Here is a 25,280-nt window from a genome sequence, read left to right on the forward strand (position 1 = left end):
GGTACAGATCGTCACGGGGGTCTTGTGTGATTCAATCCGTAACCAAAGAAAGCCTAACAAGAAAAAGAAGGAAGGAAAAACGCATACTGGTCTAGCGTCAAGTGTACCCAGTCCATCAAAAGTCCCACATGGACATCTCTGCAGAGCCCGGAATGTGTTTCTACCAAGGCTACGTACGGTTCATACTATTCAATAACAGCATCCCATCACCAAAATCGTCGGCAATGCGCGGTCATATGTTGAGGGGATTGTATTAGCAGGGCATCAACGCGTCGTGGTGCATGGCACATGATGCTGTTGAAATTGCTCCTAGACAGGACCAGCACGGCTGGCTCTCTCATTGCTTTTCCCCTTTCGCTCAATTCTGACAGCGGACGGCTATCTAGATGTAGTGTAGCCGAATTTCCTGAACAGGCATCTCTACGCTACTCACGGCTTGCATTGTCGATTGAGCGCCAGCCAGTCGGCCAGCCAGCTTTCAAACGCACATATGTACCCTTTCTGCAATGTTGCCCTGTCCTGCCTTGCGCTGCCTCGCATTGCCCCGCGTCGCCTCGCGTCGCCTTGCGTCGCCTTGCCGTCGTCCTTTTCGTGCCGGCAGTTCTCTCATAGGGAAATCTATCTGATTGTCGCAGATATATGTTAGACATCCCCATCCCCAGCCATGACGGCCGGCCAGGATCGCTGGGCCCAATCAGATATGGATTGGCGGCTGAAAGGAGGACATCCGCTGACCAAGCCAAGCAGTTTTGTCGCAGTTTAGTTTGCTTCTTCTTTGGGGATTTTCTCCCCACGACCGCTACACCGACTTCTGTCTTGTATGTACGTACGTGCTTTGCCGAAGACGTTTCTTCTGATAAGTGTTCCTTCTCGGAGTGAGATGGGAAAATCCATTGGCTGACGTCTGTTGTAGTTTTCCTTTTCTCATGTCATAATCTTAACACATAACGGGTGGAGGAAGGAGTGTCGACGTGAAAAGTATATCTACCTACCTAGGTACAGATTGATGTGCAGGAAACTCTCCAAGCTTTAATGCATGTACTCCCTACCGTACACTCTGTGTCTATAAGTGACACGATGCGGCCCATGGCGCGTTTGACAGCGCTCATGTGATGTACTTTCGTGATGCGGGCTGGGGGCTGGTAGGCCGGCTCTGCTACCCGGTGAAGCCACTGAGCAAGCCACCTGGAGAAACACGATGGAACGTGCTTGGAAGTTATGGCGTCCGAATGACCTCACACGAGGCGTATGGGGTCTGTCTTTAAGCCGGGATGAGCCACACTCCGGCGCAAGGACCGTCTTGTCGTCCATCCAAGCAATATCATTGCAATATATAGGCTTCGGGCTGGTCGGATCAGATGTCGTGGGGGTCTGGGGGTAAGGAGGATTGACATCAGCTAAATTGGAAGGTTGATGCATTATCCCACGCTCGATACACTTATCTTGCAGAACCCAACATCTTGTATGATCAAAATGTCAGACATCGTTATCAATGGAGTAAGAGATCATCGGCCGAGGTAGCTGAAAGCTCAACGGCAATCATGTGCGTTGCCGTCGTCGCCAGGCAAGAGGCGACACGGAGAGAGGAGAATGAGACGTCAAGTAGTCCATCTCATATGAACAGCATCCAACTTGACTCAAACATGGCAATATATCGCTAATGGATTTCAAACTCGCAAGATGAATCGAAAAGAAAAGGGGCAAGACGCTACTTGGATGAGGCTCATTTACACCGGCTTCCAGAACAGCCGCAAACTGCTTCCTTTTTCCCGATTGCACCATGGGGTAGGTAGGATGTTTGCTTTACACCATATCAGACTTTTATCTGCTGTTATACCCTTCCCTTTTCTTTTCTCCCCTCTGCGTTCTCCCCCGCGACCTTCTCGTTCCCGTCTGGATATGCCCCCACACATATTGCATGTACTACGTTACGTAATTCAATCGGTGGCATGAGGTAGATTGATTATTTGACATTAATCTCATGGCCATGGGGGAGTAGAGTACTTACCTGGGGAAACAACATAGAAACGGTGAGAGGTCACATTCTCGTTGTTGTACCAGGCGCGTCCCGATGACAAACGATATGTATAGGCAATCAAAACGAACGATTTCGCTCCAAGGAGGGGCCCGGTCGTGGCCGTTTACTTTCATGTGACGAGTCGGAATGAAATGGGATTGTATGTCTCGCTCACCTTGTTCCAGAATCAGACAAGCGCGACCTGTGTCAAGTAAAAAGGCTTCGTTCGACTTCACCGGTGACTGGGTTTCCTCCTTTTCCCTAGCCCGGGGACCCTGCAAAACTGGGAATTAGTAAGACAAGGGGGTGCCCAGTCACAGAAACACGCTCCGTGGGTTTCATCCCGGTATCCGACAGGAGCAACCAAGATTACACACTGCCGGAGACACAAGACACAGCGCCGACAACGGCGAGACATAGGCTCAACAGTCATCAGGGACGTGCTCGGAGCGGCATAAACATTGAACGTGGCCATCGAGATTCCATTCATCAGCAGTGGCATGGAAGTGATACCAGGGTATATCGGAGCGTTTGCGTGGGGGATCCACGGAGGAACAATAATCAAAAGCAAAAAGAAGAAGCCAACACCACGAGTCCGGAGCATGCGCCCTCCATCAACAGTCTCGTCTCACCGTTTCCTTTTCCGACACAACAAAAAAATTGCATCTTTTTTCCCAAATTCGCCGAGTCTCAAAATGTGCTTTTCCCTCCTGTACCATTCCAAATCCAAAAGTGACAATTGCCCAAACGCCCCTAAACCCCACGAGGAGTGGCCCATTCCACCCGTCAGCATGCATTGGCATGCTCGTTGTCTGTATCTGTGCCTGGGTCCTGTCGATGCCTGTTTCTGTTACGCAGCTCCACAAGAGCTGAGAGTATGTCGGAGTTTGCTGGGCTGTTATTGACTCCTGCTGTACATCCTGCAGAATGAAAAAGGTTGGAAAGTGCCTAACAAAGGGCCCGACGTACCGAAACAGGAGAAGAATTCCAGAAACATTCTGGAAGCCGAGCTCCTGTTACACTGCAGGTGTCAGGGGTCCAATCAAAGCGCACGAGAAGAGACCTGGACATCGATCCGCCACATCGAGGGCAAAGAGAGATTGTTCCTCCTGGTCGAGTATCCTTGTTTTTCCACCGCACCGTAGATTCTCGGTACCGGCCAACTAAGCCAAGCTAGGGGAAAAGGGAGGCTGTCGAGGGCTGAGACCAGAAGAAACGCGAACCATTGTGAACCGTGATGGAACGCCACGACTGTGATCAGCCAGGAAACTCGTATGCAGTGCAACCCCGCGGTTATCATTCCCCAAGAAACTGTTCGCCCTGATGCCGTGAGGCCATTCCAAGTACGCCCGCCCGAAGCCCGTTCTATTGTATACAAGCGGGATGGAAGGAAAACAACAGATCAAATTCAAGAAAAGATAGAACCAAAGAATATGAAATGGAGAAGAAAAGAGGCTAGCCGAAGTTGGGAGTCCGTCAACGTGTGCATAGCACTGAAGTCTGAAAAGGAGAGACGGCCACCGTGCTAGTATGCTTGGGTATGGCCGCAGTTCTGGTGCAGCCAGTTCAGGGCTGCCTCGGCTGCGTCTTCCCGGGCGTTGTTGAGGTTCTTGCCGTCGTACCAGTAGCGAGCTTGGATCGTCGTATTGAAGACGACAACGATGCTTGACCAAGCTGTGCGACCACCTGTTCACCCGTCCATCAGTATGAGATCATGTTGCAACGAGACCTGATAGTCACACTGAAGGGATGGACTGCGACGGGTTTCCTCGACTAACCTCTCCTATCAGACACGAGCTGATAATCCGGGGCTGGGGAGTCACATTCACGACAGACCTCTAAGACGTATTAGCAATGTCCGCAGAGATTCCTCGGGCACCTTCACAAGTACTGACCCTCGAGTTTCTGTTGCCACGGCGAAGAAGTGGTTTGGTGGCTGTGGTGATGGTGGTGGTGGTGGTGTGAAGAAGAAGATGATGAAGATGGCATGGCGTCTAGCTAGTGGCGTGACGGGTATAGATTCAGAATAGTATGAAAGCTTCTCGTTTGGCCTGCAAAGGTGTCTGTGTAGTTTCAGTAGGAAGAGGATTTCGGAGGCGATGGTAACAATGAAGACGAGTCTAAGTAAGCGCTGAAGACGGGGAGCATTTATATCCCCAGGACGCTCGAGTCGAACTGGCCGGCCAGGAGCACAGTATCAATCAACAACAGTCGTAATGGTTTGAAGCGACGGGTCGGGTATAGCTGGTTCACGGCTGGTGTTTGCGCGATGTTGCAGGCGGCAGTGACAGGGAAGTAGACCGTGTTCTACAAATGACGGTAGAGTGCATCGTTCTATGAGGGAAGAGGGCTCTATTTCTAGCATTCTGTCGAGAACAAGACTGGCAGTTCCTTTTTGGGCAAGCACTCATATAGCTACTTGCTAGATAATTTGCTTTCTTTTTCTGATGAAATTCAAGGGGGCGTGTTTGAGCACACAGGAAGCGAAGGGATCAAGATTGACAGGTACCTCCGCATGCTAAGTCATGGCGTCTCGGTACCTTGGGTAGCTTGTTTGCAAGACGGACAGACGGACAGACAGATAGACAGACATCAAGTCGTCGAGCTCTCGTCCCACTCGTACCGAGCAGCCAGCCACTTGGCATCATGAGAGGGAAACAGGGAATTCACCAAGAGAAAAGAACGCATAAAGAGACATCGAGACTCGCCAGTCGGTCTGTCTGTCACTTTGCTGTGCTGCGTGTTGCTGGGAGCTTGACGGGAGGAAGCAGATAGCGACCAAGAGGCGCACAGCAGCAGCCGTCAAGATGTCACCAACCGTCGTCACCCAAGCACAGACCGGACAATTTTTCCTAGGGTAGCACTGCACATCCTCTGCGGCTGTCGCTACCGACGGACGAACAAGCTCATCGGAGAGGAGGCTCTTGCTGCCCAATGGATTTGCTTCCTGTGGTCGCTCATTGGCGTTGTGCCGTTGCGTTGCGTCGCAGAAAGTGATTGTCGTTCATCGATCAGACCCAACGCCGAACGGTCCCTACCATACCTTATAGCAGCTTCGGCGGGTAAAGTAGCACGTGGGCATCTAAGCAAGGCAGCAAGATGCCGAAACTTGCACCTCCCAGGTGAATACCCCGGCGTGGTGTACCTGTCTGCAAGGAGAGCGATCGCGTCTGCTGGGCGGTCATTCCTCCAGCATGTTTGCTTTTCGCAAACGAACGGGTTAGAATCAAAAGTCAAGCTGCTAGCCATGGGTGAAAACCAAATAAAGTACATCACATCTGATGGGACTTTATGGTAGGGTAGGCGTTGCAAGCCCCTACCTAACAAGCAAGCAAGCAAGCAGTCAAGTAGCCTTTGAAAGCACAGCGTGTTGCCGCGACTAGGGTGTCTGCATCAAGAAGGAGAGACCTCAAGTCGAAGGGCGAGTGAGATAGGTGCCTCGTGCTTGTGCTCGTGCCCAAGCGTCCTCGCCCAGCAGTCTAGCTGGCAAGGGTCATTCATGCGTCTGACTGACGGCAGTGGCTGTCGCTGCTCGGTTGGTTGATGTCGTTTTGGAAGAAGTAGGCGTAGTTGGAAGATGTATATTGGGCAGCAGCTGTGTTGTCCTTTGAGTCAGAGTCATGGTAAACGTTTACCTCGTCTACGTTGTCGTCACTTCTCCTCTGGGGGCTGAGCCGTGCCGTACAGCGAGCTATGTAGTTAGCTGTGTAGCCCTTCTACTGCTGTAAGTGCACCAACCTACTTAACCTACCTAAGGAACTACCGGTCTGCCTGGTTAATGCATGGATTGATCCACGTAGCATGGCAAGCAGCCGATGCATTTTCCTAGTGTCGTCATCAATTGATGATATGATCTTTCGCAGATAGGGTCTGGGTAGGCGTGCATCACTATATGCGAAACGGTCTGGGCCTCCCCAGCATCCCGGCATATGTCAAGTTGATAAGGGAACAAGTTTGACGTGGAAGCGATAGATTACATCCAGAATGTGTCGGTGGTGGCGCCGGTGTTGTTTGGTAGGCACCTGCACCTTTTACCAGGTGAGGTCCCCACTGGAAGGTGTGCACCATTTCGCTGCCAATCCAATTGCGGGGCATCCAGCTTGTCCCTTGCGACCCCGCATACTCGCGCGACTTTGGCTGGAGGTCCCCGTCGTCCCCGTCGTCCCCGTCGTCCCCGTCGTCCCCCCTGGCTGTCAGTCGTGACCTGGTCCAGTCGGATTAAAACCCCAAGTACATTACATGTACCTCAACTCTGTAGGTATGTAGATCAACAAGGCCAACTCCTTTTGACAGATGTAACTAGGATACGGGCCATGGCGTGCAGTTGGACGCGTCGCAATAAGAAGGAATACCGTACAGGAAAAGGCATGCCAGCTGCCAGCCTGCGCCTCTGCAACGCGCGCGGATCCGACAGCACGGGTCCTCGGCCATGCCAGTGCGACTTTACGGCTGGGACTCTGCATCGTGATAGAGCATGATGCAGCAAAGGCAAAGAGCCAGAAAAACCTCCTAGACCGGTGTTACCTCGCCATTGTGTCATACCAGTGGAAGCCGATGAATAAGCTCGCGTGTATGCACAGCAGGTGAAACTGACGTGAGGCACGATTCATAAGCTCAAGACTCTCCAGGGCGCGGAAGAGGATGCCGCTCCCACAGGCGAAAAGTAAACCAGAAATGTGACAGGAGTTTACAGCTACTCAGTCGGACAAGCCGCCTGTGACTTGCCGAGCGGAGTCGGAGTTTGATGCAATTCCTCTCTGCCCAGATGACCTGAACCATCGCAATACCTATAGGTAGTAGAACAGGAACGGAGTAGTCGGGCTCGAACTGCCAGCAAGCATACCATGCTTACGTGTCGGTACTGCTGCCATCAGCAGACTCCTCAATCCAGTGAGTTGCCAGCGTTGACTGCAGAGTCCTGCTGGGAGGTGGATGTTTAGGCAGGCAGCAGCTGGTACGTTTGTCAATCAGCCACTCAGGTTCGTTTTCTCAAGGCAGCAAATCTTGTTGCCATATGCGATCTGTAGCAAATCTTTTGCGTTTGGTGTCATGTTGGACGGGAAATCTGCCCACGGAAGACGGAAGGGATCCTACAGACGCCATCGATTTGTTTTGCTTTTCCAAAGGGCCGAGCTTCACAAGCAAAGAGAGAGAGAGGAAAAAAGGATCCTTCCCGTCCGTCCATCCCACGGGGCACTTCGGGCCAATCGGCCTCCCGTACTCCATGGATAGTGTCGCAAGCTCGGAAGGGATTTCGAACAGAGGGCCTCGCCGCGAAGTCCTCCCGGTCCGTCGAGTCGAACTTTCCTATTAGGCGAAGCTGACCCGGTACAACAAGGCACAAAAGAAGAGGCTGACGCGTAGTGTAAGGGGTATGGAGCAGAAAGTGGTGTCATGTAGAACCAGCAGGTGGTTTACATGTTATCTGTTGGACCTCCGAAGAGGCGTCGCACGGCAGCTGGTGGCACGGGTAGGCATGACAACAGGAAAAAACGAGGAACTCTCCTCCCGTACGAGTCAGCCCGTTTTGGCTGTTGGTGATACCCGTCTTCGTTTCTTTCGTGCAGTGCTTTTGGCATCTGAGAATGACGGGGGTATGCTTGCTAAGCGGTTCGGTTCGGGTTCAATGAATCGGGGGAATAAGAAAGAACAGAACCAACCATTAAAGATTCAACGTCGGCATATTATTTTACAAATTCCCCTTCAAGCGAAGAAGGGCATGTCGAGGTCATGGAGGGTACCTAAGGTAGGTGTGTGTGTGTGTATGTGTGTGAGTGTGTGGCTTGCGCAGCCTTAGCCACTTTCACCGACGCCGAGTTTCAGGGGTTTGGGGAGCAGCCGAATTGTGGGGTACCTCGGCATCTCATGAGGTCAGGTGAATGCGTTCCTTTGAAAGAATGCGATGCGACCCTTTTTCATAACAACGCATAGAACCGCATCTTGAATCAATAGATTTTGGAAATACCTCTCTCCACTAGACAACTACTCTTCAGCGTTTTTTTTTATTCCATTTGATTAAATTTCCAAGTCGCTCGCGGCCCGTAAACTCTCGGGATCTCCCTACTTCCGCCGGCTTTAGTTTAGCATCTGACAGCCCCGTAAAGCAACAGACTTCCCACCACCACCACCTTTATCCTCCAACACACCATGCCTTTCGACACGGAGCTGACTCGCCGCCTGGGCATCAAGATCCCCGTCGTGCAGGGCGGCATGCAGCACGTGGGCGTCGCGGAGCTGGCATCGGCCGTGTCCAACGCGGGCGGTCTGGGGATCCTGACCGCGCTGACGCAGCCGACGCCCGAGGACCTGCGCAAGGAGATCCGGCGGTGCCGGGCCATGACCAAGAAGGATCACCCCTTTGGCGTCAACATCACTTTGCTGCCCGCTCTCAACCCTCCCGACTACGGCGCCTACGCCCAGGTCGTCATCGACGAGGGCATCAACATCGTCGAGACCGCTGGTAACAGCCCTGGTCCCGTGATCAAGAAGCTCAAGGCCGCTGGCGTCATCATCCTGCACAAGTGCACCACCATCCGTCACGCGCAGAGCGCCATTAAGCTTGGCGTTGATTTCCTGTCGATAGACGGTTTCGAGTGCGCTGGGTGAGTTGTTCTTTTATCGCAACTATTCCGCCTGCATATATATGCTAACAAGTACTACCAGTCACGTGGGCGAGTCCGACATCACAAACTTCATCCTGCTGAGCCGCGCCCGGCAGTCGCTCAAGGTGCCCTTCATCGCGTCGGGCGGGTTTGCCGACGGCCAGGGCCTGGCCGCGGCGCTGTGCCTGGGCGCCGAGGGCATCAACATGGGCACGCGCTTCATGTGCACCGCCGAGGCGCCCATCCACCAGAACATCAAGGAGACCATCTGCAAGGCCCAGGAGACGGACACGTCGCTGGTCATGCGCAAGTGGACCAACACGACACGCCTGTACCGTAACAAGGTGACGGAGGAGGCCATCAAGGTCGAGGCCGCCGCCGACGGCACCACGTTCGAGCCCATGGCGCCGCTGATGAGCGGCAAGCGCGGTCGCGAGGTCTTTGTCAACGGTGATCCCGATTACGGTGTAAGTTCTGCTTAAAGCCCACGTTTCTATTTCCCTCCTACCGAGAAAGATAAGTTGCTGATACAACAGCGAACACAGGTCTGGACAGCTGGCCAGGTCATCGGGCTAATTCACGACATCCCGACTTGCGACGTGCTGGTTAAACGTATCGAGAAAGAAGCGGAGGAAACTCTCAAGTCTAAACTCAGCCTCTCTTCCAGGGCCAAGCTATGAAATGTCCGAGGACGAGGATACAGCATTCATCAACTGCATGATACCTTCTTCCGTGTGTATAATAGAGATTCAAAGGCATATAGACTCTCGACTAGTTTAAGGGGACCAATTGCCATGCAAACGTATGATCATTGGTCTTCCGAATGGCTGAAACAATATGAACAACGTGCCCCCGGATTTTCTTCACAACATGGGAGTCGGTCCCTTGGCATTGTGGATTATCCCCAGACTCGCTGCTGCTAAACCACTCCACATTCCGACCTAATGTCAGCCCCAGCCAGTTTGGAGTCTGGGGCATGCTTACTGTACTCCCAAGAGTGCGGGATCCCCACCCCATCTTACGGCTCCGACTCCACATCGGGCGGGAACGTGCCAAAGAGCTCCATGATGTGCTGGGTTTGCTCCGGGGTCAGCTTCTTTCCTTCGGTCGTCACCTTGCTCATCGTGCGGAAATCTATTTTGTTATTCAGCAAACAGGATTCAAGGTTGAAGGAGTGCTCGCGGCAGCTAGCTGGGACGGGGGCTTACAGTCCATGTAATAGCCTGTTTATCAGTAAGAGGAGAGGGGTTAGTAAAGCAAACGCCAGTCGTATAGAACTGGGATCGAACGGATTGATAGTTGGTCTCGACGTACCAGGGGTAGCCGTCATGAAGAACTCAGCGTCCTCAGTTTGGCTGGCGTTCTTGAACGTATGTACCTAGCAACCACTCATGTTTAGCCCCATCCATTCAGCGGAGGAGTCCAGCGAGAGCAAGGCCCACTTACCGCGCGCGGCGGCACCGTGACCATCTCCCCCGTCCCGCAGACGACGTCGCCGTCGGGGGTGACGAACGTGACGGACCCCTTGGTGACGAAGAAGCACTCGTCGTGGAAGCGGTGCCAGTGCATGGGCGGGCCCGAGGCTCCCGCGGGCAGCTCGAGCACCATGCAGCCGATGCGTGAGTCGGTGCGTGAGCCGTCTTCGTAGATGTAGATGGTGGTCGGGCCCACGACCACGCGCTCCGAGTTGGAGCGGGTGCAGTGGTTGACGGGGACGGGTCCGCGGAGAGGCATGGCTGTCGTCGTTGGTGATGTATGAGTTCCCAAGCGATGGTGTTAGTTCAATGGTGTTGCTTTTTGATGATAATTGATACAGTACGAGGAAAAAGACGATCTTCATGAAAGGGGGGCATGTAAGGGAAGGCTTTCAAGGGATGTTGTGAAGGTAGGTCGGATATCGCGCTCTAGGCGACGCCGCGATGGACCTCGCAGGAGCTAGATCCCAGCCCAGCCCAGCCCAGCCCGCGCTTTGTTGTCGCCTCGACAAGTGCCAAACCTTGTCCGAACTAATATCGGCCCCGAAACCCGGTCCCGGATTCACCAACTTGCAAGTCATCAGATGTATTAAACTCGATCTATTGATCACGCCCTATGTGTACGCATGTGTAGGGTTTTGATTAAAATATCCGAGAGCTTCGGATTGGAACGGTTCATTCCGTGAATAGGTACATGCAACGGTAACCTATGTGATCGCAGTCGCCTATGGAGAGACCGAGGAACGGCTGTCCAGACTTTAGACATGTCTGGTAGTATGTATGTACTTTGTAGAAGGCGCCCGAAACGATTCCCTAGGCGCCACCACCGAAAGTACCAATATCAACGCTGAAAACGCTAGCAAGCAAAGAAACGACGCCCTTCGGCCGGCTCCCCTACTCGATACTCATCCGCATGAGGCCATCATGAGTATCCGTCATCCCCTGGAAACCAACGCGACCTTTGCTGCCGGCGATAGGCCTGCCCGGTCCTGCGCTCCCGTTGTTACCCCCGGAGCTTCCGTTATCGCTGGGTGTGCCCGATGCTTTCTCTCCCCATTGCTCCCCGGGCGGGAGCCCCAAGGCATGTTCTCACGTTGCAAAGGACTCTGCATGACGGGCGAATTATGCACACTCATACCAGGACTTACCGCTCGTCGCTTGAAGCTTACGGAATCCAGATCATCGTCTCGCCGCCTCTTGTTATTGATTCGCCGCGTGATCTCTTCTGCCGTGGGAGGGACTCGAGCGCCTCCTTGCGAGCCGCCCGCCGAAGGAGGCGGCTGCGGGGTTTCGGATCGGTTACTGTCGCTGCCGGTACCGATCATCGCCAGAGCAGGCCCGGGACCGAACAGGCTCGCGGCGCCAGATCCGGCCGAGAGGGAAGGCGAGTCCATATTAATATCCTCGCTGATTCCAGACGACGAGCCACGTGGAAGGAAGGCGGGTGGCGGAGGGGTAACTCTATTGCCTGCGACACTGCCCGTCTCAGAAAATGTATCCCAGAAGCGGTTTCCCTTGAAATTCTTCATAGCCTGTTGTTTAAAGCTGCTCGACAGGCCGGACTCACCCATGATCATCTCGTCTTCGACAACATCGTCCAGGTTTTCGGCTTGCAAGTTGGGCGAATTCTGCGTTGCGGCAATGTCTAGCGGCGGAGGTGGGCCGGAAGGAATCCGCGGTTCGAGGTCCATGTCGCTTTCGCGAACTTGGCGAATGACTTCGGCTTCGCGCCGAGTCTCGCAGTCGACGGGCTGGTTTTCCTCGGCAAGGGCCGCTCGGATACGGGCGAAACCTTTCGTTTTCGGCTGTGCTAAATGTAAGTGGGTGTCCTCTAGAGAACGCAAGATCGAGTTTGGCAGAGATGGTGTCTTACAAAGAGATTGCCTCGCCGCGTGACTGTGCGTCTGATGACGCCTCTCTGGCCACCTTCCACGGAGTCCATGGCCCTATCCTCCGCATCAGCGCCTGATATGTGTAGCTGATTCGCGGCCCAGCTGATGCTCTCTCTCCTTGAATGTGCAGTGGTGGGGATGTCCTTCATATCCTTCACCATGTTATTGGGGGCGATTTTCCCAGGTTCGCGTTGCTGGTAGACTTTAAAACCCAACCCCAGCAAACCTCTTGACTTTTCTTTGGCTGTTTCCGTGGGCGCGTCCGGAAGCTGGCCAAACTATTCGCGGCGGGTGAATTGCTGGCAAGCCAGGGTACGCCAGGACTCATGCCATACCCTTGTGGGGTCTGCTCGCCCATTGGAGGTCCGCTTTAGCACCTTGAGGGGTGCCCATGAAGGCGTCTTCCATGTCGTCGTCCATCAAATCGTCGTCGTCCGAGCTGGACGAGCTGTCCGAAGCGACCACATTGCCGCTACCGACCGAGCTGGAGATGTTCATGCGCTCTTGGTTGCCCATCATGGACCACAGAGAATTCGACTGCTCGAATCCGTAGTCGCCGATTTTGCGCCCGGGAATGTTCATGGCCCGGCCGTTGCCGCCGCCAATGGTGGGGGAGGAGTCGGGCGAGGACTGCTCGGCAAGCGTCGAGTGGTGCAGGCTCGTAGCTGCCCTCGAAAAGTCTAGGCCTCGCGACCGTCGGGGAAGGATGTTTGTGGGCGATGCATAGATCTGGGAATGATCGAGCTTCGGGGACAAAGGACTTGGCTTGATCGAGGCGGGGGTCGGGATGGGAGACGCGTCGCGGGGAGGAAGCTGTATTGAAAGACCACGCATGGGGAACTCTGGCCTTCGGGGAGTCACCGGAGCGGCATTGGTCGCTCCTGCAGCCAAGGAGCCCGGGTCTCGCAGAGAGCTGTCGTCCTTCGAAGTCCGTCGCGCAGCTTCGACGATGAGCGGTGAGGGGGACAGCTGCGTGCCTCCTCCATCGGATAGACTCCTGGTCTTGGACAAGGGCGATCTCTCCATTCTTCCGCTGTCTGTTATGTTTGCTCCACCAGAGTCTCCTTCTTTTAATCCTTCCATCGCTGCTACCTCATCGTAGCCTATACCGGCCATCCGACTTGATCAATCTACACGACGGCGAGTTATCTCTGGAAGTGTTGAAAGTGCAGCAGTGTTGAGAGCTCAGCCAGGCCTCGGGTGCCTGCGCGTTTGGAGGTGTTCAGGTATTGCGAGGGTCACGACGCGCTTTCGCTCTCAGTTGATTGACTAAGTAATTGAATGGGCGCAACAGCTGGCACGACTGATCATGACAAAAGAAGGATGTTATTGGACACCTTTGATTCCATATCGAGTAATGCCGAGGACAGGCGGGTCTTTCAATGCCACGATTAGGCCGTCATTGCTACGGAGAGGTTGTGTGATTTCTACGAATGTGGGGGGGGAGAGGCTGAGAAATAAAGTACCTGGGTGTGGATTGGGAGGAGAGTCGGTAACGATCCCTTGCCCAGTGACGTCGGAAACTCTCACTCTCTCCCAGGTCCAGAACGGCACTGGGGTCTCTTGTGCCAATCCCTGCCTAAACCTAGCTACTGACTGGCCTTGGACCTGCCAGAAGCGCTGCCTGCTACGGTGAAATGCGCTAATAATAAACCTGTCAGTGGAGTGCCGACCGACGGGCCCTCCACGTTGTCAACCTAACTGCGAACATCAGAAATATACGTCTCTGAGTGCTACTGGCATCTACGCCATCGAGAAATATGATTTTGCTGTCGCAATTCAGAGCTTCACAGAAAGTTAGCGCATCAGGCTCTTCGAAACTGAAGGCCTCATACTTGCCATTGACTATATCTACTTTTTGGTCCCATCAAATATACACAACCACAACTAATCCTTACCCCCCTAAACGCCACGCAATGCAAGAACAGTTTAGCTGCCCCGGGTCTTCTCATTGAGAGATCAGACGTTCAGCTGTGCTGTTGCACTGTGCAGGATCTTCTGCATGTACGGGGCGAGCTTCACCTCGACCGGTCCTGCTTGACCGGCGTATCGCTGCACGATCTCGGGGGCACGTCCGACGTACAGCTTGGGATCCATCATGCCGTCGATATCACCCCATACCGGCTTGAAGTACTCGGTGTTCTTGATTCGCTCTACCAGGTCATTCTCGCCACCTTCGTTCTTCACTACGGCGGAGGCCTGGTGAGAGAGAACTCGGATCTCTTCATGTGCGTCCTGGCGGTTGCCACCCTGGGCGCATATCTTCATAATGATGTTCTCTGGCAGGATTTCAGTAACGCGTGTCAAAGTATAGGTAGTCTTCATGTCTTGTTATTGGCGCGATGCGGATACTCCCACAAGTATCCGTCCATTGGCCCCTTTTTCAAAAAGGGCAAAGAGTTTGGGAAATACCAACTAAAAAGTCACTTACCCGTGATCATGAAAGGGAGCTCGGAAAGATTGTGCGCGTGGATTCTCTTGGGGTAGACCACCAGTCCGTTGGAAAGGGCGTCCATGCCAATCATGCACCTACTCAACGTTAGTAAGGTTTCTGCCAGGTGAAAAGTCGCGTGTCTCGGGGGTCGTACGCATCTGCGAGGAGGAACAGCTCCGGGATGTCGCTACGGCGAATTGCACTGTCGTCGAGACTGCGCTCCATCCACTGGACGCTCATAGTGTTCATGAAGTTGATCGGGAGCGAAGCGAGCTTGCGTCCAAGACTGGCAATTCGTTCAGACCTAAGGCGAGGTTTGTCATTAGCCACGTTTGCCAAAGAATGATTATAGTGCGGCATAGTCCGACACCGAGAACTTACAACATGGGATTCCGCTTGTAAGCCATGGCAGAGCTTCCGATTTGATCCTGTTCTAGTGTAAGTCACCGCATCACAACGAGCATATGCATATAAGACTTGTACAAGTTCTTACCTTGGAGAAAGGCTCTTCAACCTCCTTCATGTTGGCAAGATGGCGGATATCACCAGTGATTTGCATACAAGTTGCTGCCGGCACAAGTCAGCTACCAGCGAAGCAGTGGCCTGGCAATGGGATCCGCTGCCAGATTGTGGAGACTTACCACCGAGACCAGCAACGGCGTTCGCAATGTTAAGGTCAACCTTTCGAGGGTAGGTCTGGTAAGAGATGTCGTAGCAGCTGGGGAATCCAGCCTTTTGGCAGAGGATCTCGTTCAGGCGGTCCACTTTTCTCGGCATCGTTGTGGAAGATTTCCATGAACGAACTAAACATACTGCGTTAGACGTGCCCCCGATGCGTTTGCAGTGCTGTTTGCACACTATACACGGATCAAAACTCACGCTTGTGTACCAGTGGTGCCTTGGGCACCTCTGAACTTCAGGTCTTGGTATACTCGCTCGATGTTTTCCAGATCTATATAAAGAATACTGGTTAGCGTTCCTATATCGCAAAACTTTCCGAACGGGTCACCGTTCCCGGAGTTGAGCAGAAAATGGAGCATACTGACCCATCATAAGCATCTGAATCCATTGGCAGGCTCTCTTTCCAACGGTGATCATCTGGGCTGGTTGGTAGTGCTGCAGAGACCTTGGTGTCAGTGGATATCACGAGACCCAGCACATTATGCCAGCCGAAAATATATTCATCGCAAGCAGGAACCTACAGTGTAGCCAAGAGTAGGCTCATCCTTCCACTCGAGAGCGAAGGCCCGAAGGTTATAGATAACCTTTGCAAGCTTGGGCATGATGAGCTCCAGGGCGTTCTTCATCAGGATGAGCTCGGCCTGCAACATGGTAGTTAGTACTGCCCGACACGCCTAGCCAATCTCGCGGGGCCACCAATCCTTACGTTATCGGTAACATAGCAGGAGGTAGCTCCGTAGTGGATGATACCGGCAGCTTCGGGTGCAACCTTCAACTCATGTCAGTGTCAGTAGGTACATTAGCAGGTAGTCAGGATGCGTACCTGGCCAAAGGCATGAACATGGGCCATGACATCATGCTTGCGGCGCTTCTCCTCAACAGCAGCGACCCCAAAGTCGTCGTTAGAGACGATGAGGTGCTGCTTCATCTGGGTGATTGCCGCATCGGTGATGGTGTCGATGCCGAGTTCCCTAACGCGAGGGTCAGTCTCCCATCAAGCCAAACAAATCTCAAGTAGCCGGCTCGTCGAAGGCGAGAAGCAGCATCCCGAAGCACTTACTTCTCGGCCTCGGCCAGATACAGCCAGAGCTTGCGCCAGGTGGAATGGCGGGAGCGCTGGCTGAACAGCTGCTTCATCTCATCGCCTAGGTTACAGTACGAGGTTAGCCATATTCTGTAGATGCAAGTCAAAAGTGGCGCAGCAGCAAGTGCGATATATTTCGCAACTCGTGCGCCGTAAGACTAATGGTACACGATCTGAATCACTTACTGGAGTAGCGAGAGTCCAGAGGGGTCTTGTACGCATCGTAGCCGGCCATTCTTGCGTAAGTGACGACGGAGGTCGGCCTGAGGGAATGGTATAGGGAGGTTGGCACGGTCTCTACAGCGTTGAGCAGGGGAGAAGTTGCTGATGGGGTGAATGTTTTTATAGGGGGGAGTGCAGTGCGATTGCGCGTGAATTCATGTGGGATCGCGGGGTGACGGTGACTGGATGAAATTTTGGAGGGGCTCCGATGCTAGGCCATGCACTTTTCACTTTTTTTCCCATGCCCCGCGGTTACTTTAGGGACATAGCGGGCCCAATCAGAGCGGGCGGACGAAACCAATTGGCTGGAAACGCAGCCGGCAGGGATTGGGCGTCTGCCATCAGATAAGGAAGGGTCCAACTGCGTTGCAACACTTGATCAAACCCATGATCTGTCTGCAGAGGCAAATGTGATCGGTCATAGATCGTATCGCGGCAGGGACGTATCGAGATCTCTTCATAGTCAACCGGGACATTGTGTATTCTCAATTTGGGGGAAACTGAGGACAAGGGTTAACCCACAAACGTCATGGGATGCCGTCGACCAAACCTTGTTCGACCGAGCAAGGCGCCTTGATTTCAGACAGCCATTCACACCACATGCCTTCGATTCGAGGTTTTGCTGCATGATTCAAATTTCTCCTATTCAATTGTAATCTACTTGTTCTTCGAGCCAGTATGTGCCGCCAGTTTGACCACCCCTGTTCTGTTTATTGTGTATCGTCAGGGGGCATCTCCCATCGCCTGAGGCCCTGCTTATTGCCTTCTCCGGCATAGACAGGCTGCGCAACAAAGTCGAACGCCCATTGACGCACCCTGGATGTCTTCAACAGCTGGGGATGGGTTGCGCTCGTCGACGAGAGATCCCTGAGACTGTAGAAACCCCCGTCGTCCTCTTCGTCGAGCCTTTGCCGGTAAAGCAGCTGGATCTTGGTGAGGCCTTTTCGTAGGCTATGGCCATGCACCTTGGCTTTGAACTCGCTCAGCGCGACGTTACGGAGCAGCACGATATCTCGCCTCCGCAGATTCCGTAGAATCGCGTCCGTTTCATTTGCCGCATCGCCAGTGGCAGTCAACCAAAACGTGACGCTGAACCCGGCTTTCGTTTCGTCTCCAACCAAGAGCTCAACAAGGGTCTTGCTCGAGACCCATTTGGTCGTGACGGTGCGCGGCTCTGCTATGGAGATGATGCCCACGATGAGGTTGACGCTCATTGTTTGAGGCTGGATTGCTTTTAGATGAGCCGCGCTCGGCAGTCCGGACAGGTTGCTGAGTCTCGCATTTCCCAGCCCGAGGGTGCGATCTGCCTGAGAGGACGCCCCCTTCACTAAATGAGTCCTCGTAGCTCAGGGTGGTGATGAAGGATTGTGATCCTGCCATGGAGCTTCCGGGGGCAGCTGAGAGGACCGGACATCCTCGTGCACAGCAAGGGAGTGGTCGTAGAAATCGTTCAGTAACGATTGACTCAGCCCACTGGCCTCGTCACCCGTCCCTAGGAATCTGCCTGAAGCCGATACTGACGAGAAGAAATCGCCATCGCCAACGTAGTTCTGGCTTAGCTCGTGCACTTGTGAGAACCCGGTGTGTAGCTGGCTTCGGTGTAACGGGATCGACCTCCAAGCAGCTGTATCAGCATCATGGTTTTCTGGTTTAGTTAGATGCTGCTGCGAAGGGTTCCGTCCATGGATGAATTTGGCATGAGGTTCCAAAAATTCGGTCAATAACCCTGGGCCATTCTGCTCAAGGGAGCCCCTTTCTGGCGCACCCGTGAATATGACCAGCTTCTTTGGCGCCATGGTGGATTGAGCTGGTGTGCATTAGATCCATTCTCGATGAGGAAATAATGCGCCTTTGAGGTTGAGATTATATATATAATTCCGGAGAGAATCTCAGGTCAATACACCCCCGTTCCTTCAAGATTGAAGTGAATGCAGAGGAGACATGATGAAGATTGAAATGCAGTCTGATCGTTCATTATTGGTGTGCTTTAGGTAGCAGCAGCACTTAAACTTAGCACCCGGAAAAGACAGGACGGGCTGACGGGAGTGTTTCCTCCAAACTGCAGGCACTGGTCTGGTGGGGCGGGTGAGCTAGAGTAAAGCGTTTTGTAGCCCCCGCTGTTCCCAGCCAATCAGCCTCTGCGACGGGGTTTGTTTACTTGGAACCAGCGTAGTCAACACCGATCAATCAATCAATGCATGGCATCTTCCTTGGGCAGCAATCTATTTTGCGACTCGCGACGACAGTTGTTGGCGGTATCAACAATTGGTGAAGCTCCAGTTGTTTTGCAATACTGCAACACAACAACCTAGTCGCACACCACCACCGTGGCAGATTCGCCCTCCTTCCCCTACTCAAACTTGCCGTCATACCTTCGATTCGGCCTTTTGAGGGGAGAACCACACCTGTCGCAGTCCCCTCCGCAACATGTCGCAGGACACAGGCCTTTGGAGCGTTCGAAGACCACGTGAGGTAATTTTCTTCTTTGCTTTTCTTGTTCTTGTCGCAGACGGATGTATAGCGACTAATATTCCGCCACCTATCACCAGACCCTAGGCGGCATCAACCCCCTCAACTCGGCCATCCCACACCCAGCATCAGCCATGAAACGATCAAACTCGAACAGCGGCAGCAACAGCCATGTGCGCTCCATGTCGGGGTCTAGGCACTCCCTGGCCATGAGTCGCCCTACGCAGCCCATGTTCGGTCGCTCGTCCTCGGGCACAAACCTCCCCGAGATGGGCTTGTCTTCGGTCAAGCGCCAGTCTCTCGCACACCCTCCTCGGCCTTCAAGAGTTACGCGTCCGGGAGTCTACCCAACCGCAACTCCGAAGGCGATGCGCGCCGTAGTAGCGTGTATCGACCGCACCCTTCCAACAATGGCCCGATGAGCCACCAGAGCTTCTTCCAGCAGGCACCGCAAGCCGCCGGAGTGCCAAGAGATCCCCGGCCGTTGAAGGACAGATCGTTCCAGGCGCGCATCGGCCAGGAGTTGCTCGACTACCTGGTGCAGAACAACTTTGAGATGGAGATGAAGCACAATCTCTCCCAGAACATCATGAAGTCCCCGACACAGAAAGACTTCAACTACCTGTTCCAATGGCTATACCACCGTATCGACCCCGCCTATCGATTCCAGAAGAACATCGATCAAGAGGTGCCTCCTATTTTGAAACAACTCCGGTATCCTTTCGAGAGGAGTATCACCAAATCGCAGATTGCTGCGGTCGGTGGTCAGAACTGGAGTACCTTCCTTGGTCTGTTGCACTGGATGATGCAGTTAGCCCAGATGCTCGAGGGCTACTCCTGCTATCGCTACGATGACGCCTGCGCAGAGGCCGGAGTCGATATCAGCGGCGATCGCATCATCTTCGACTTTCTTAGCAGCGCATACCGTGACTGGCTGGCCATGGATGACGACGCGGGCGACGAGGACGCCGAAAGAGCACTGGCCCCGCACGTGCAGGGCATGGCCGAGGCATTTGAACGATCAAACTCGAAGTATCGATCCGAGCTTGACATGCTAGAAGCTGAGAACGCCCGGCTCTTACAGGAAATAGAAGATATGGAGAAGGCAACTCCAGACCCACGCGTACTGGATGACCATTTCAAGATCATGGAGGAGGACAAGACCAAATTCGAAGAATACAATGCGCTCGCCATGCAACGCTCAGACAAGTACGAGAGTCGCATTGCTGTTTTGCAGGAAGAGTACGACAAACTGGCGCAGGAGTTCAAGGAGGCCGAAGACGAACGGCGCGGACTGCAGAGAGAAGTCGACGACCAAGGGATCAGCATGCAGGATATCGACCGCATGACCTCAGAGCGCGAACGGCTGCAGAAGGGCATCGAATCGGCCGCGCTAAGGCTGGAAGATGTCAAGAAGAAGGTGGCAGAGAAAGAGGTGGACGCCAGTCGCCGGCTGGATGAGCTCGAGCGTCTTGTGGACAAGTACAACACCCTCGCATACCAGATCGGCTTGATTCCCAGTACGGCTGTCAATGCCAATGGCGAACAGTTCGAGCTGGCGGTCACGGTCAACGAGTCCAACTTTACCGGCTCCATGATGAACAGCGGCTCATACAAAGGAGCCATGCCAGAAACTTCGGAACGACTGCTGGCCGACCCGGTGACTGGATACCAGCCGGCCCATATCTTGAACTTGGACTTGAGAGGCAGCGTTAAGAACGCCTTCATGACCCTGCGGAAAGATATCAGCGAACGCCGCAGCGCTGCCATGGATGCCATGATGAAGGACCACGACTTATTGGATGGCATTAAAGAGGCCATCGAAGACAAGCGGTCTGAGGTCGAGGCTCTCGAGCACCGTGTCCGCGCTGCCGAGGAGGAGTACGAGCGGACCAAAGAAGTCACTACCACGCAGAAGCTGGCCAGCGATGCGCAGATCGAAAAGATGGAGAAGGAACTCGCCAAGATGCGTGCGCAGCTTACCGAGTCCGTGCAGCTCATGGAACAGCGTGAAATGAACACCAATATCGAGTACGTCTCCTCTCGGGTTGCATTGTCCCACAAATACCGGAAACTGTATACTAACATTTGTATAGGTACGAGCAGCTCACTCTGCGCGCTAATTCTCTGCGCGAAGAGCTACATACGGAGATTGAGAAGATGCTGAATGACATCATCAAGTTCAAGGTGCACATCCAGAAGAACCTGGAGGACTACGAGGGATTCGTCGCGGACGAGCTCGAGAAGGAGCTCGGCAGTGACGACATGATGAAGGACGATACCCGGGGCGTTGATATGTGAGAGGAGGCGCGTGTTGCGTGTAGAGAGAGAGACATGATTATGACCGACGAGACGACTTGGGTTCCCACGTAGACACGGACCGCATTGGAGTTTCTGGGGAGGTTCTGTTGGCTTATTTGTTTTTGAACACGTTAGATACCACTGTCTGTTGGGCGACGAACCAAGCTGCTTGCTTCCGGCGTCAAATGTTGTCCCGCTGTTCTTTATCCTTTTCGAATACCACTTATAGTTGAGAGATGTTTTGGTTTGGCATCACTCTTTCACCGACAAGTTCGCCTTCTTGCATATGTACTCCGTGCTCTACTCCAGTAAAAGGTGCCAGTATAAACTGCACAACACGATCAGCTGATGCTGCGACCTCTCGTTTCCTAGAATAACCCTGCAAGCGACACCTCTCCGCCGCTCGCCGCCCATACCGCCAAGTCCAAGTGGGGGAGCTGATCCACAGCGAGAATGGGCGGCGCCGCTGCCTGGCCAGCCTTGGGGCGTTGCTGTGCTGGCTTTTGGGCCCACGAACCACTCCAGTCCAGGACGGCCCCGTTCGTGCTTGTAAATGGGGAAAGGCGAGTCGTCGCTTGGCGTAGGACTTACGGGCGACAAGCGATCGTAACCTACTGTACCTACGATCCTTCGGGCCTAATGACGTGAAGCGCCCGGCTCTTGCCAAAGTCAGTAGGGATAGAGAGTACTTACTCCGTATCACGCTACGATATGTCGCTCACCCTGCCCGCAGCGCGCATGCTGGTGGCTGGGGTTAGAGCAATGCAGGGGCTGAGGGGGCATTCATTCACTGATGGATGATAGGCTTGTGTCGGTCAGCAGCTCGTTTCTGCACCTACCCTTGACCTTATTCTTTTCTTCTCCGCCTCTGTGCTTCCTGTCCGTTTTATTCTAGTTATTCTCGTCGCTATTCCCATATTTCTTTTGCGGCGTATCGGACCGAAGGGAAGCTTAAGTTGTGTTTGCGTCGCCCTTTGCTCTTTAGTTAATTGCTTGGCTGCTGCTCCCTCTTTTTTCCTGCTTTTCCTTGATGCTTGGCTTCCATTCTCCAGGTCTTGGCTATTTGCGTTGCGGGAACAAGCAAATCTTAGGCTGAACCAGCGAAGCGGGTTTTTTTTGCTTGCGAAAGCGCAGTGCGTTTGTCTGTCTGTGTGTTGCATACTTTCTTTTGGCTGTCTCTGTTTGGTCCTACTTAGGGTACCTACCTAATCGTTAGGTAAAGGGGAGCCCCCTTTTTCCGGCTACGACGGCAAGCCGGCAACCCTGTAGGGCTGATCGATCACCATGGAATACAACCTCGACGAGCTCGATGCCAACCTCAGCAACAATGCGGAGACGCCTCTGCCGAAGCGACCGTCGCTGGATCGTCACAGGACCACGGGTGGCCACAGCGGAGGCGGAGGGTCCCGCAACTACCACACCAGGCGCGGCAGCTTGATGCCGCCCGGCGTCGACACCACCGCGACGTCCACCAAGTCGGGCCTAAGTGGGGGTTCAGGCGGGCTCCGGGGCGGCCGGAGGTCCCGCATCTCCGACTTGAACCTCTTCAATTTCGAGCTGCGCGACCTGGCCCAGAAGGTCCTGCTGACGGACGGAGACACCCACGCTTCCTACCACGAGTATGCCGTCTACACGCCGCCCGCCAAGGACCTCGACGGCCCCTTCCGGTCCCCGAGCATCATGGCCAACGACGACGAGGCCATGCGCATGTTTCGGGGTTCGATTCGCGACGGGCACGGCCTGGACGACGAGGGCGAGTTTGTGGAGGCTCCTCCAGGAAAGCCTCGATTGCTGGGCAGGGTGCGTCAACTGTAAGTCTTGCCCTCCCTCCGATTCTCAGTACGCCATTGGTACGAGAGGCACTCACTCAGCCTAGCACCGCAAAGTGTAGGCAACCAGTCTAGTCATGATCGACTGGCCAGCTCTTGATCACTGTAAAACTGCCAGGCCAGGTCGTACGGCACAACTAAACACGGCAAAAGTGCTGACGACCAAACAATAGCATCGTAGACCGGAGGCCTCTCCCAGTCACCCAAGACTCCAACTCTCACCAAGATGGGCTATTCATCACGCCAGAGGATTACGCCTCTCTCGAACTACACGCATCAACTCTCCCGACGATAGGCCGGGTGACTAGCGAGTCTAGTTTCTGGGATGCATGCAAAGAGACTCTATGTAAGCTATTTACGAAACTTCGGACATCACACCCGTCGCCCCATTTTGTTACTAACGCGGTTCGCTTTCCCTCCAAAAAGACATTGTCTTGAGCTTCTCGGCCAACCCGCAACCGCCTTACGATTTCCTGTCCATGGCGTACAACCTCAAAACGCGGACGACGACGGCCTTGATCCGTCGCTCGTTCGACACGCGCTGGCACGACGACGACGCCCTCGACGAATACGAGAAGCGGCTCGAGGCGTCGCGCTCGCTCTGGGCGCACCCGCTGGTGCTGCCGATCGTGCTGCTGCAGGTGCAGTTCCTGCGGACCGAGGAGGAGGTCGTGGCCAACAACGACGAGGTGCTGGACCTCGAGGCGAAAGTGGACGACCTGACGGGCAGCGCCAAGCAGCGCCGCCGGCCCTTCTCCAAGTCGCAGCGGCGCGGCAGCAGCTCGGGCAACAAGAGCGACAGCATCCCCTTCAGCCCGCTGCGGCGCCTCTCCACCTTCGTCGAGGAAAAGGTCACGAAGCGCAGCCACGACCCGGGCTGCGGCAACGGCCGGAGCAGCCACCAGGAGCGGAACCCCGCCCTGTACGGCGACGACTACGTCCCGCCCCAGACCATCCACCTGATGAAGGAGGCCCACGACGTCCTCAAGGGCGCCATCAAGCTGCTGGACACGCTGAGGTGGATGGAGAGGGCGGTCAAGCTGCTGGTCACCGTCGGCGACGAGCTGGATGCGCAGATCAAGAAGCTAAGGAGTCGTTCGTCTGGCAATATGGGTATCAGGGCGCAGCGAACTGACGGAGATGACTGTGACGACGAAGATGAACTGTCGCATCAGTGGCACGAGATCCGACAGTACTTGGAGTCTACCTGGAGGCTGTGCACGGCTCTGGAGACGGATCGCAGGATGTCGGAACTGCGATGCCGAGCCCAGATTGACATCGTAAGTCCACTCACTGCCTACTGCCTGCGCCAACGTCATATCTTTTGGGTTGTTTGACTTTTGGGCAGTTTGACTGACGCTTTGTGTTTCCTTGTAGATCTACTCCCAAGATGGCGCAAGAGGACAACAACCTCAACGCCCGCATGGCCGTGGCCTCGACGCGCGACAGCTCGTCGATGAAGGCGCTCGCCGTCATCACGGCCATCTTCCTGCCGGGCGAGTACATGGGCACGCTGTTCGGCATGTCCTTCTTCAACTGGGAGTACAACACCAAGGGGGACGCGGGCCTGAGCGAGGACGCGACGCGGCTCGACGTGCCGCACGTGGTCATCATGCCGCTCTTCTGGGTGTACTGGTGCTTCACGATCCCGCTGACGTTCTTCATCGTGGTGCTCTGGCGCGCCTGGTGGGTGAACCAGGACCGCTTCTTCCGGCGCCACCTCAGCATCGAGCTCAGCAACGAGCGGTACTGGACCTCGGACGGGCGGCCGCGCGACCTCGAGACCACCTTCATGCAGGACTTCCTCAGCGTCTTCAAGCGCAGCGGCGGGGGCAACACGACCAACAGCTCCATCGTGGGCGAGGGCGCGGCGGCATCGGCGGCGGCCCGCAAGAAGTGGATGGAGCAGCAGGGCCTGCAGAGCCCCGGCTTCCAGCGGCGGGTCATGTCGACGACGACGAGCGCGTCGCTGAAGGAGGGCGACGGCACCGATACGACGGATGACATGGACGGCGCGAGACGGAGGATGAAGACCAGGACCATCTCCTTTGCCGGCCCTGGCGCACGAGACCCGGGCTCCGCGGTCTAGTGTTAACACCCTGTAGGGATATTCAAAGGGGTTGACTATGACTCAACTAAGTACCCCTTATTACCTACCTAAGTATTGTATAAGTTTCTTCCAGTGCGATGAGCGATCTGCACTTAGCTTTTGTATATAGAATGAATCATGATGAATGCGTATGAAACCATAGCCATCCTTATGTCGCCGTAGGT

At 54.4% G+C, this 25,280-nt stretch overlaps 9 protein-coding genes across 9 annotated transcripts; 3 read left to right on the forward strand and 6 right to left on the reverse strand.

Moving 5' to 3' along the window:
• Nucleotides 1-3,542: 3,542 nt before the first annotated feature.
• On the reverse strand, nt 3,543-4,006 carry PG997_013241 (uncharacterized protein; the record flags this gene model as incomplete). Its single annotated transcript, XM_066817555.1, has 3 exons — nt 3,543-3,703; nt 3,796-3,855; nt 3,913-4,006. The coding sequence occupies 3 exons, from the start codon at nt 4,004-4,006 to the stop codon at nt 3,543-3,545; spliced, it is 315 nt and encodes a 104-aa protein (XP_066663247.1).
• A 4,158-nt stretch (nt 4,007-8,164) lies between these two features.
• Nucleotides 8,165-9,299, forward strand: PG997_013242 (Nitronate monooxygenase; the record flags this gene model as incomplete). Its single annotated transcript, XM_066817556.1, has 3 exons — nt 8,165-8,619; nt 8,681-9,086; nt 9,165-9,299. The coding sequence occupies 3 exons, from the start codon at nt 8,165-8,167 to the stop codon at nt 9,297-9,299; spliced, it is 996 nt and encodes a 331-aa protein (XP_066663248.1).
• Nucleotides 9,300-9,637: 338 nt separating this feature from the next.
• PG997_013243 (uncharacterized protein) lies at nt 9,638-10,353 on the reverse strand (the record flags this gene model as incomplete). The annotated part of the gene is made up of 3 exons (XM_066817557.1): nt 9,638-9,810; nt 9,898-9,997; nt 10,066-10,353. The coding sequence occupies 3 exons, from the start codon at nt 10,351-10,353 to the stop codon at nt 9,638-9,640; spliced, it is 561 nt and encodes a 186-aa protein (XP_066663249.1).
• Nucleotides 10,354-10,988: 635 nt separating this feature from the next.
• PG997_013244 (uncharacterized protein) lies at nt 10,989-13,012 on the reverse strand (the record flags this gene model as incomplete). The annotated part of the gene is made up of 5 exons (XM_066817558.1): nt 10,989-11,153; nt 11,243-11,899; nt 11,968-12,264; nt 12,322-12,332; nt 12,364-13,012. 5 exons carry the CDS (start codon nt 13,010-13,012, stop codon nt 10,989-10,991), a joined length of 1,779 nt encoding a protein of 592 aa, XP_066663250.1.
• A 933-nt stretch (nt 13,013-13,945) lies between these two features.
• On the reverse strand, nt 13,946-16,420 carry PG997_013245 (uncharacterized protein; the record flags this gene model as incomplete). Its single annotated transcript, XM_066817559.1, has 12 exons — nt 13,946-14,265; nt 14,418-14,515; nt 14,575-14,724; nt 14,802-14,848; nt 14,914-14,987; nt 15,062-15,372; nt 15,463-15,536; nt 15,623-15,742; nt 15,808-15,870; nt 15,925-16,072; nt 16,162-16,246; nt 16,372-16,420. 12 exons carry the CDS (start codon nt 16,418-16,420, stop codon nt 13,946-13,948), a joined length of 1,539 nt encoding a protein of 512 aa, XP_066663251.1.
• Nucleotides 16,421-17,117: 697 nt separating this feature from the next.
• On the reverse strand, nt 17,118-17,621 carry PG997_013246 (uncharacterized protein; the record flags this gene model as incomplete). The annotated part of the gene is made up of 1 exon (XM_066817560.1): nt 17,118-17,621. One exon carries the CDS (start codon nt 17,619-17,621, stop codon nt 17,118-17,120), a length of 504 nt encoding a protein of 167 aa, XP_066663252.1.
• Nucleotides 17,622-17,753: 132 nt separating this feature from the next.
• On the reverse strand, nt 17,754-18,203 carry PG997_013247 (uncharacterized protein; the record flags this gene model as incomplete). The annotated part of the gene is made up of 1 exon (XM_066817561.1): nt 17,754-18,203. The coding sequence occupies one exon, from the start codon at nt 18,201-18,203 to the stop codon at nt 17,754-17,756; it is 450 nt and encodes a 149-aa protein (XP_066663253.1).
• A 631-nt stretch (nt 18,204-18,834) lies between these two features.
• PG997_013248 (HEC/Ndc80p family protein) lies at nt 18,835-21,177 on the forward strand (the record flags this gene model as incomplete). The annotated part of the gene is made up of 4 exons (XM_066817562.1): nt 18,835-18,879; nt 18,957-19,160; nt 19,202-20,907; nt 20,973-21,177. The coding sequence occupies 4 exons, from the start codon at nt 18,835-18,837 to the stop codon at nt 21,175-21,177; spliced, it is 2,160 nt and encodes a 719-aa protein (XP_066663254.1).
• Nucleotides 21,178-22,461: 1,284 nt separating this feature from the next.
• PG997_013249 (Protein kinase) lies at nt 22,462-25,095 on the forward strand (the record flags this gene model as incomplete). The annotated part of the gene is made up of 4 exons (XM_066817563.1): nt 22,462-22,988; nt 23,180-23,352; nt 23,433-24,286; nt 24,397-25,095. The coding sequence occupies 4 exons, from the start codon at nt 22,462-22,464 to the stop codon at nt 25,093-25,095; spliced, it is 2,253 nt and encodes a 750-aa protein (XP_066663255.1).
• Nucleotides 25,096-25,280: the final 185 nt, after the last annotated feature.

This window comes from Apiospora hydei (genome assembly GCF_038363865.1).
Source record: "Apiospora hydei strain CBS 114990 chromosome Unknown utg000009l_segment0_segment0, whole genome shotgun sequence".
NCBI lineage: Eukaryota > Fungi > Ascomycota > Sordariomycetes > Amphisphaeriales > Apiosporaceae > Apiospora > Apiospora hydei.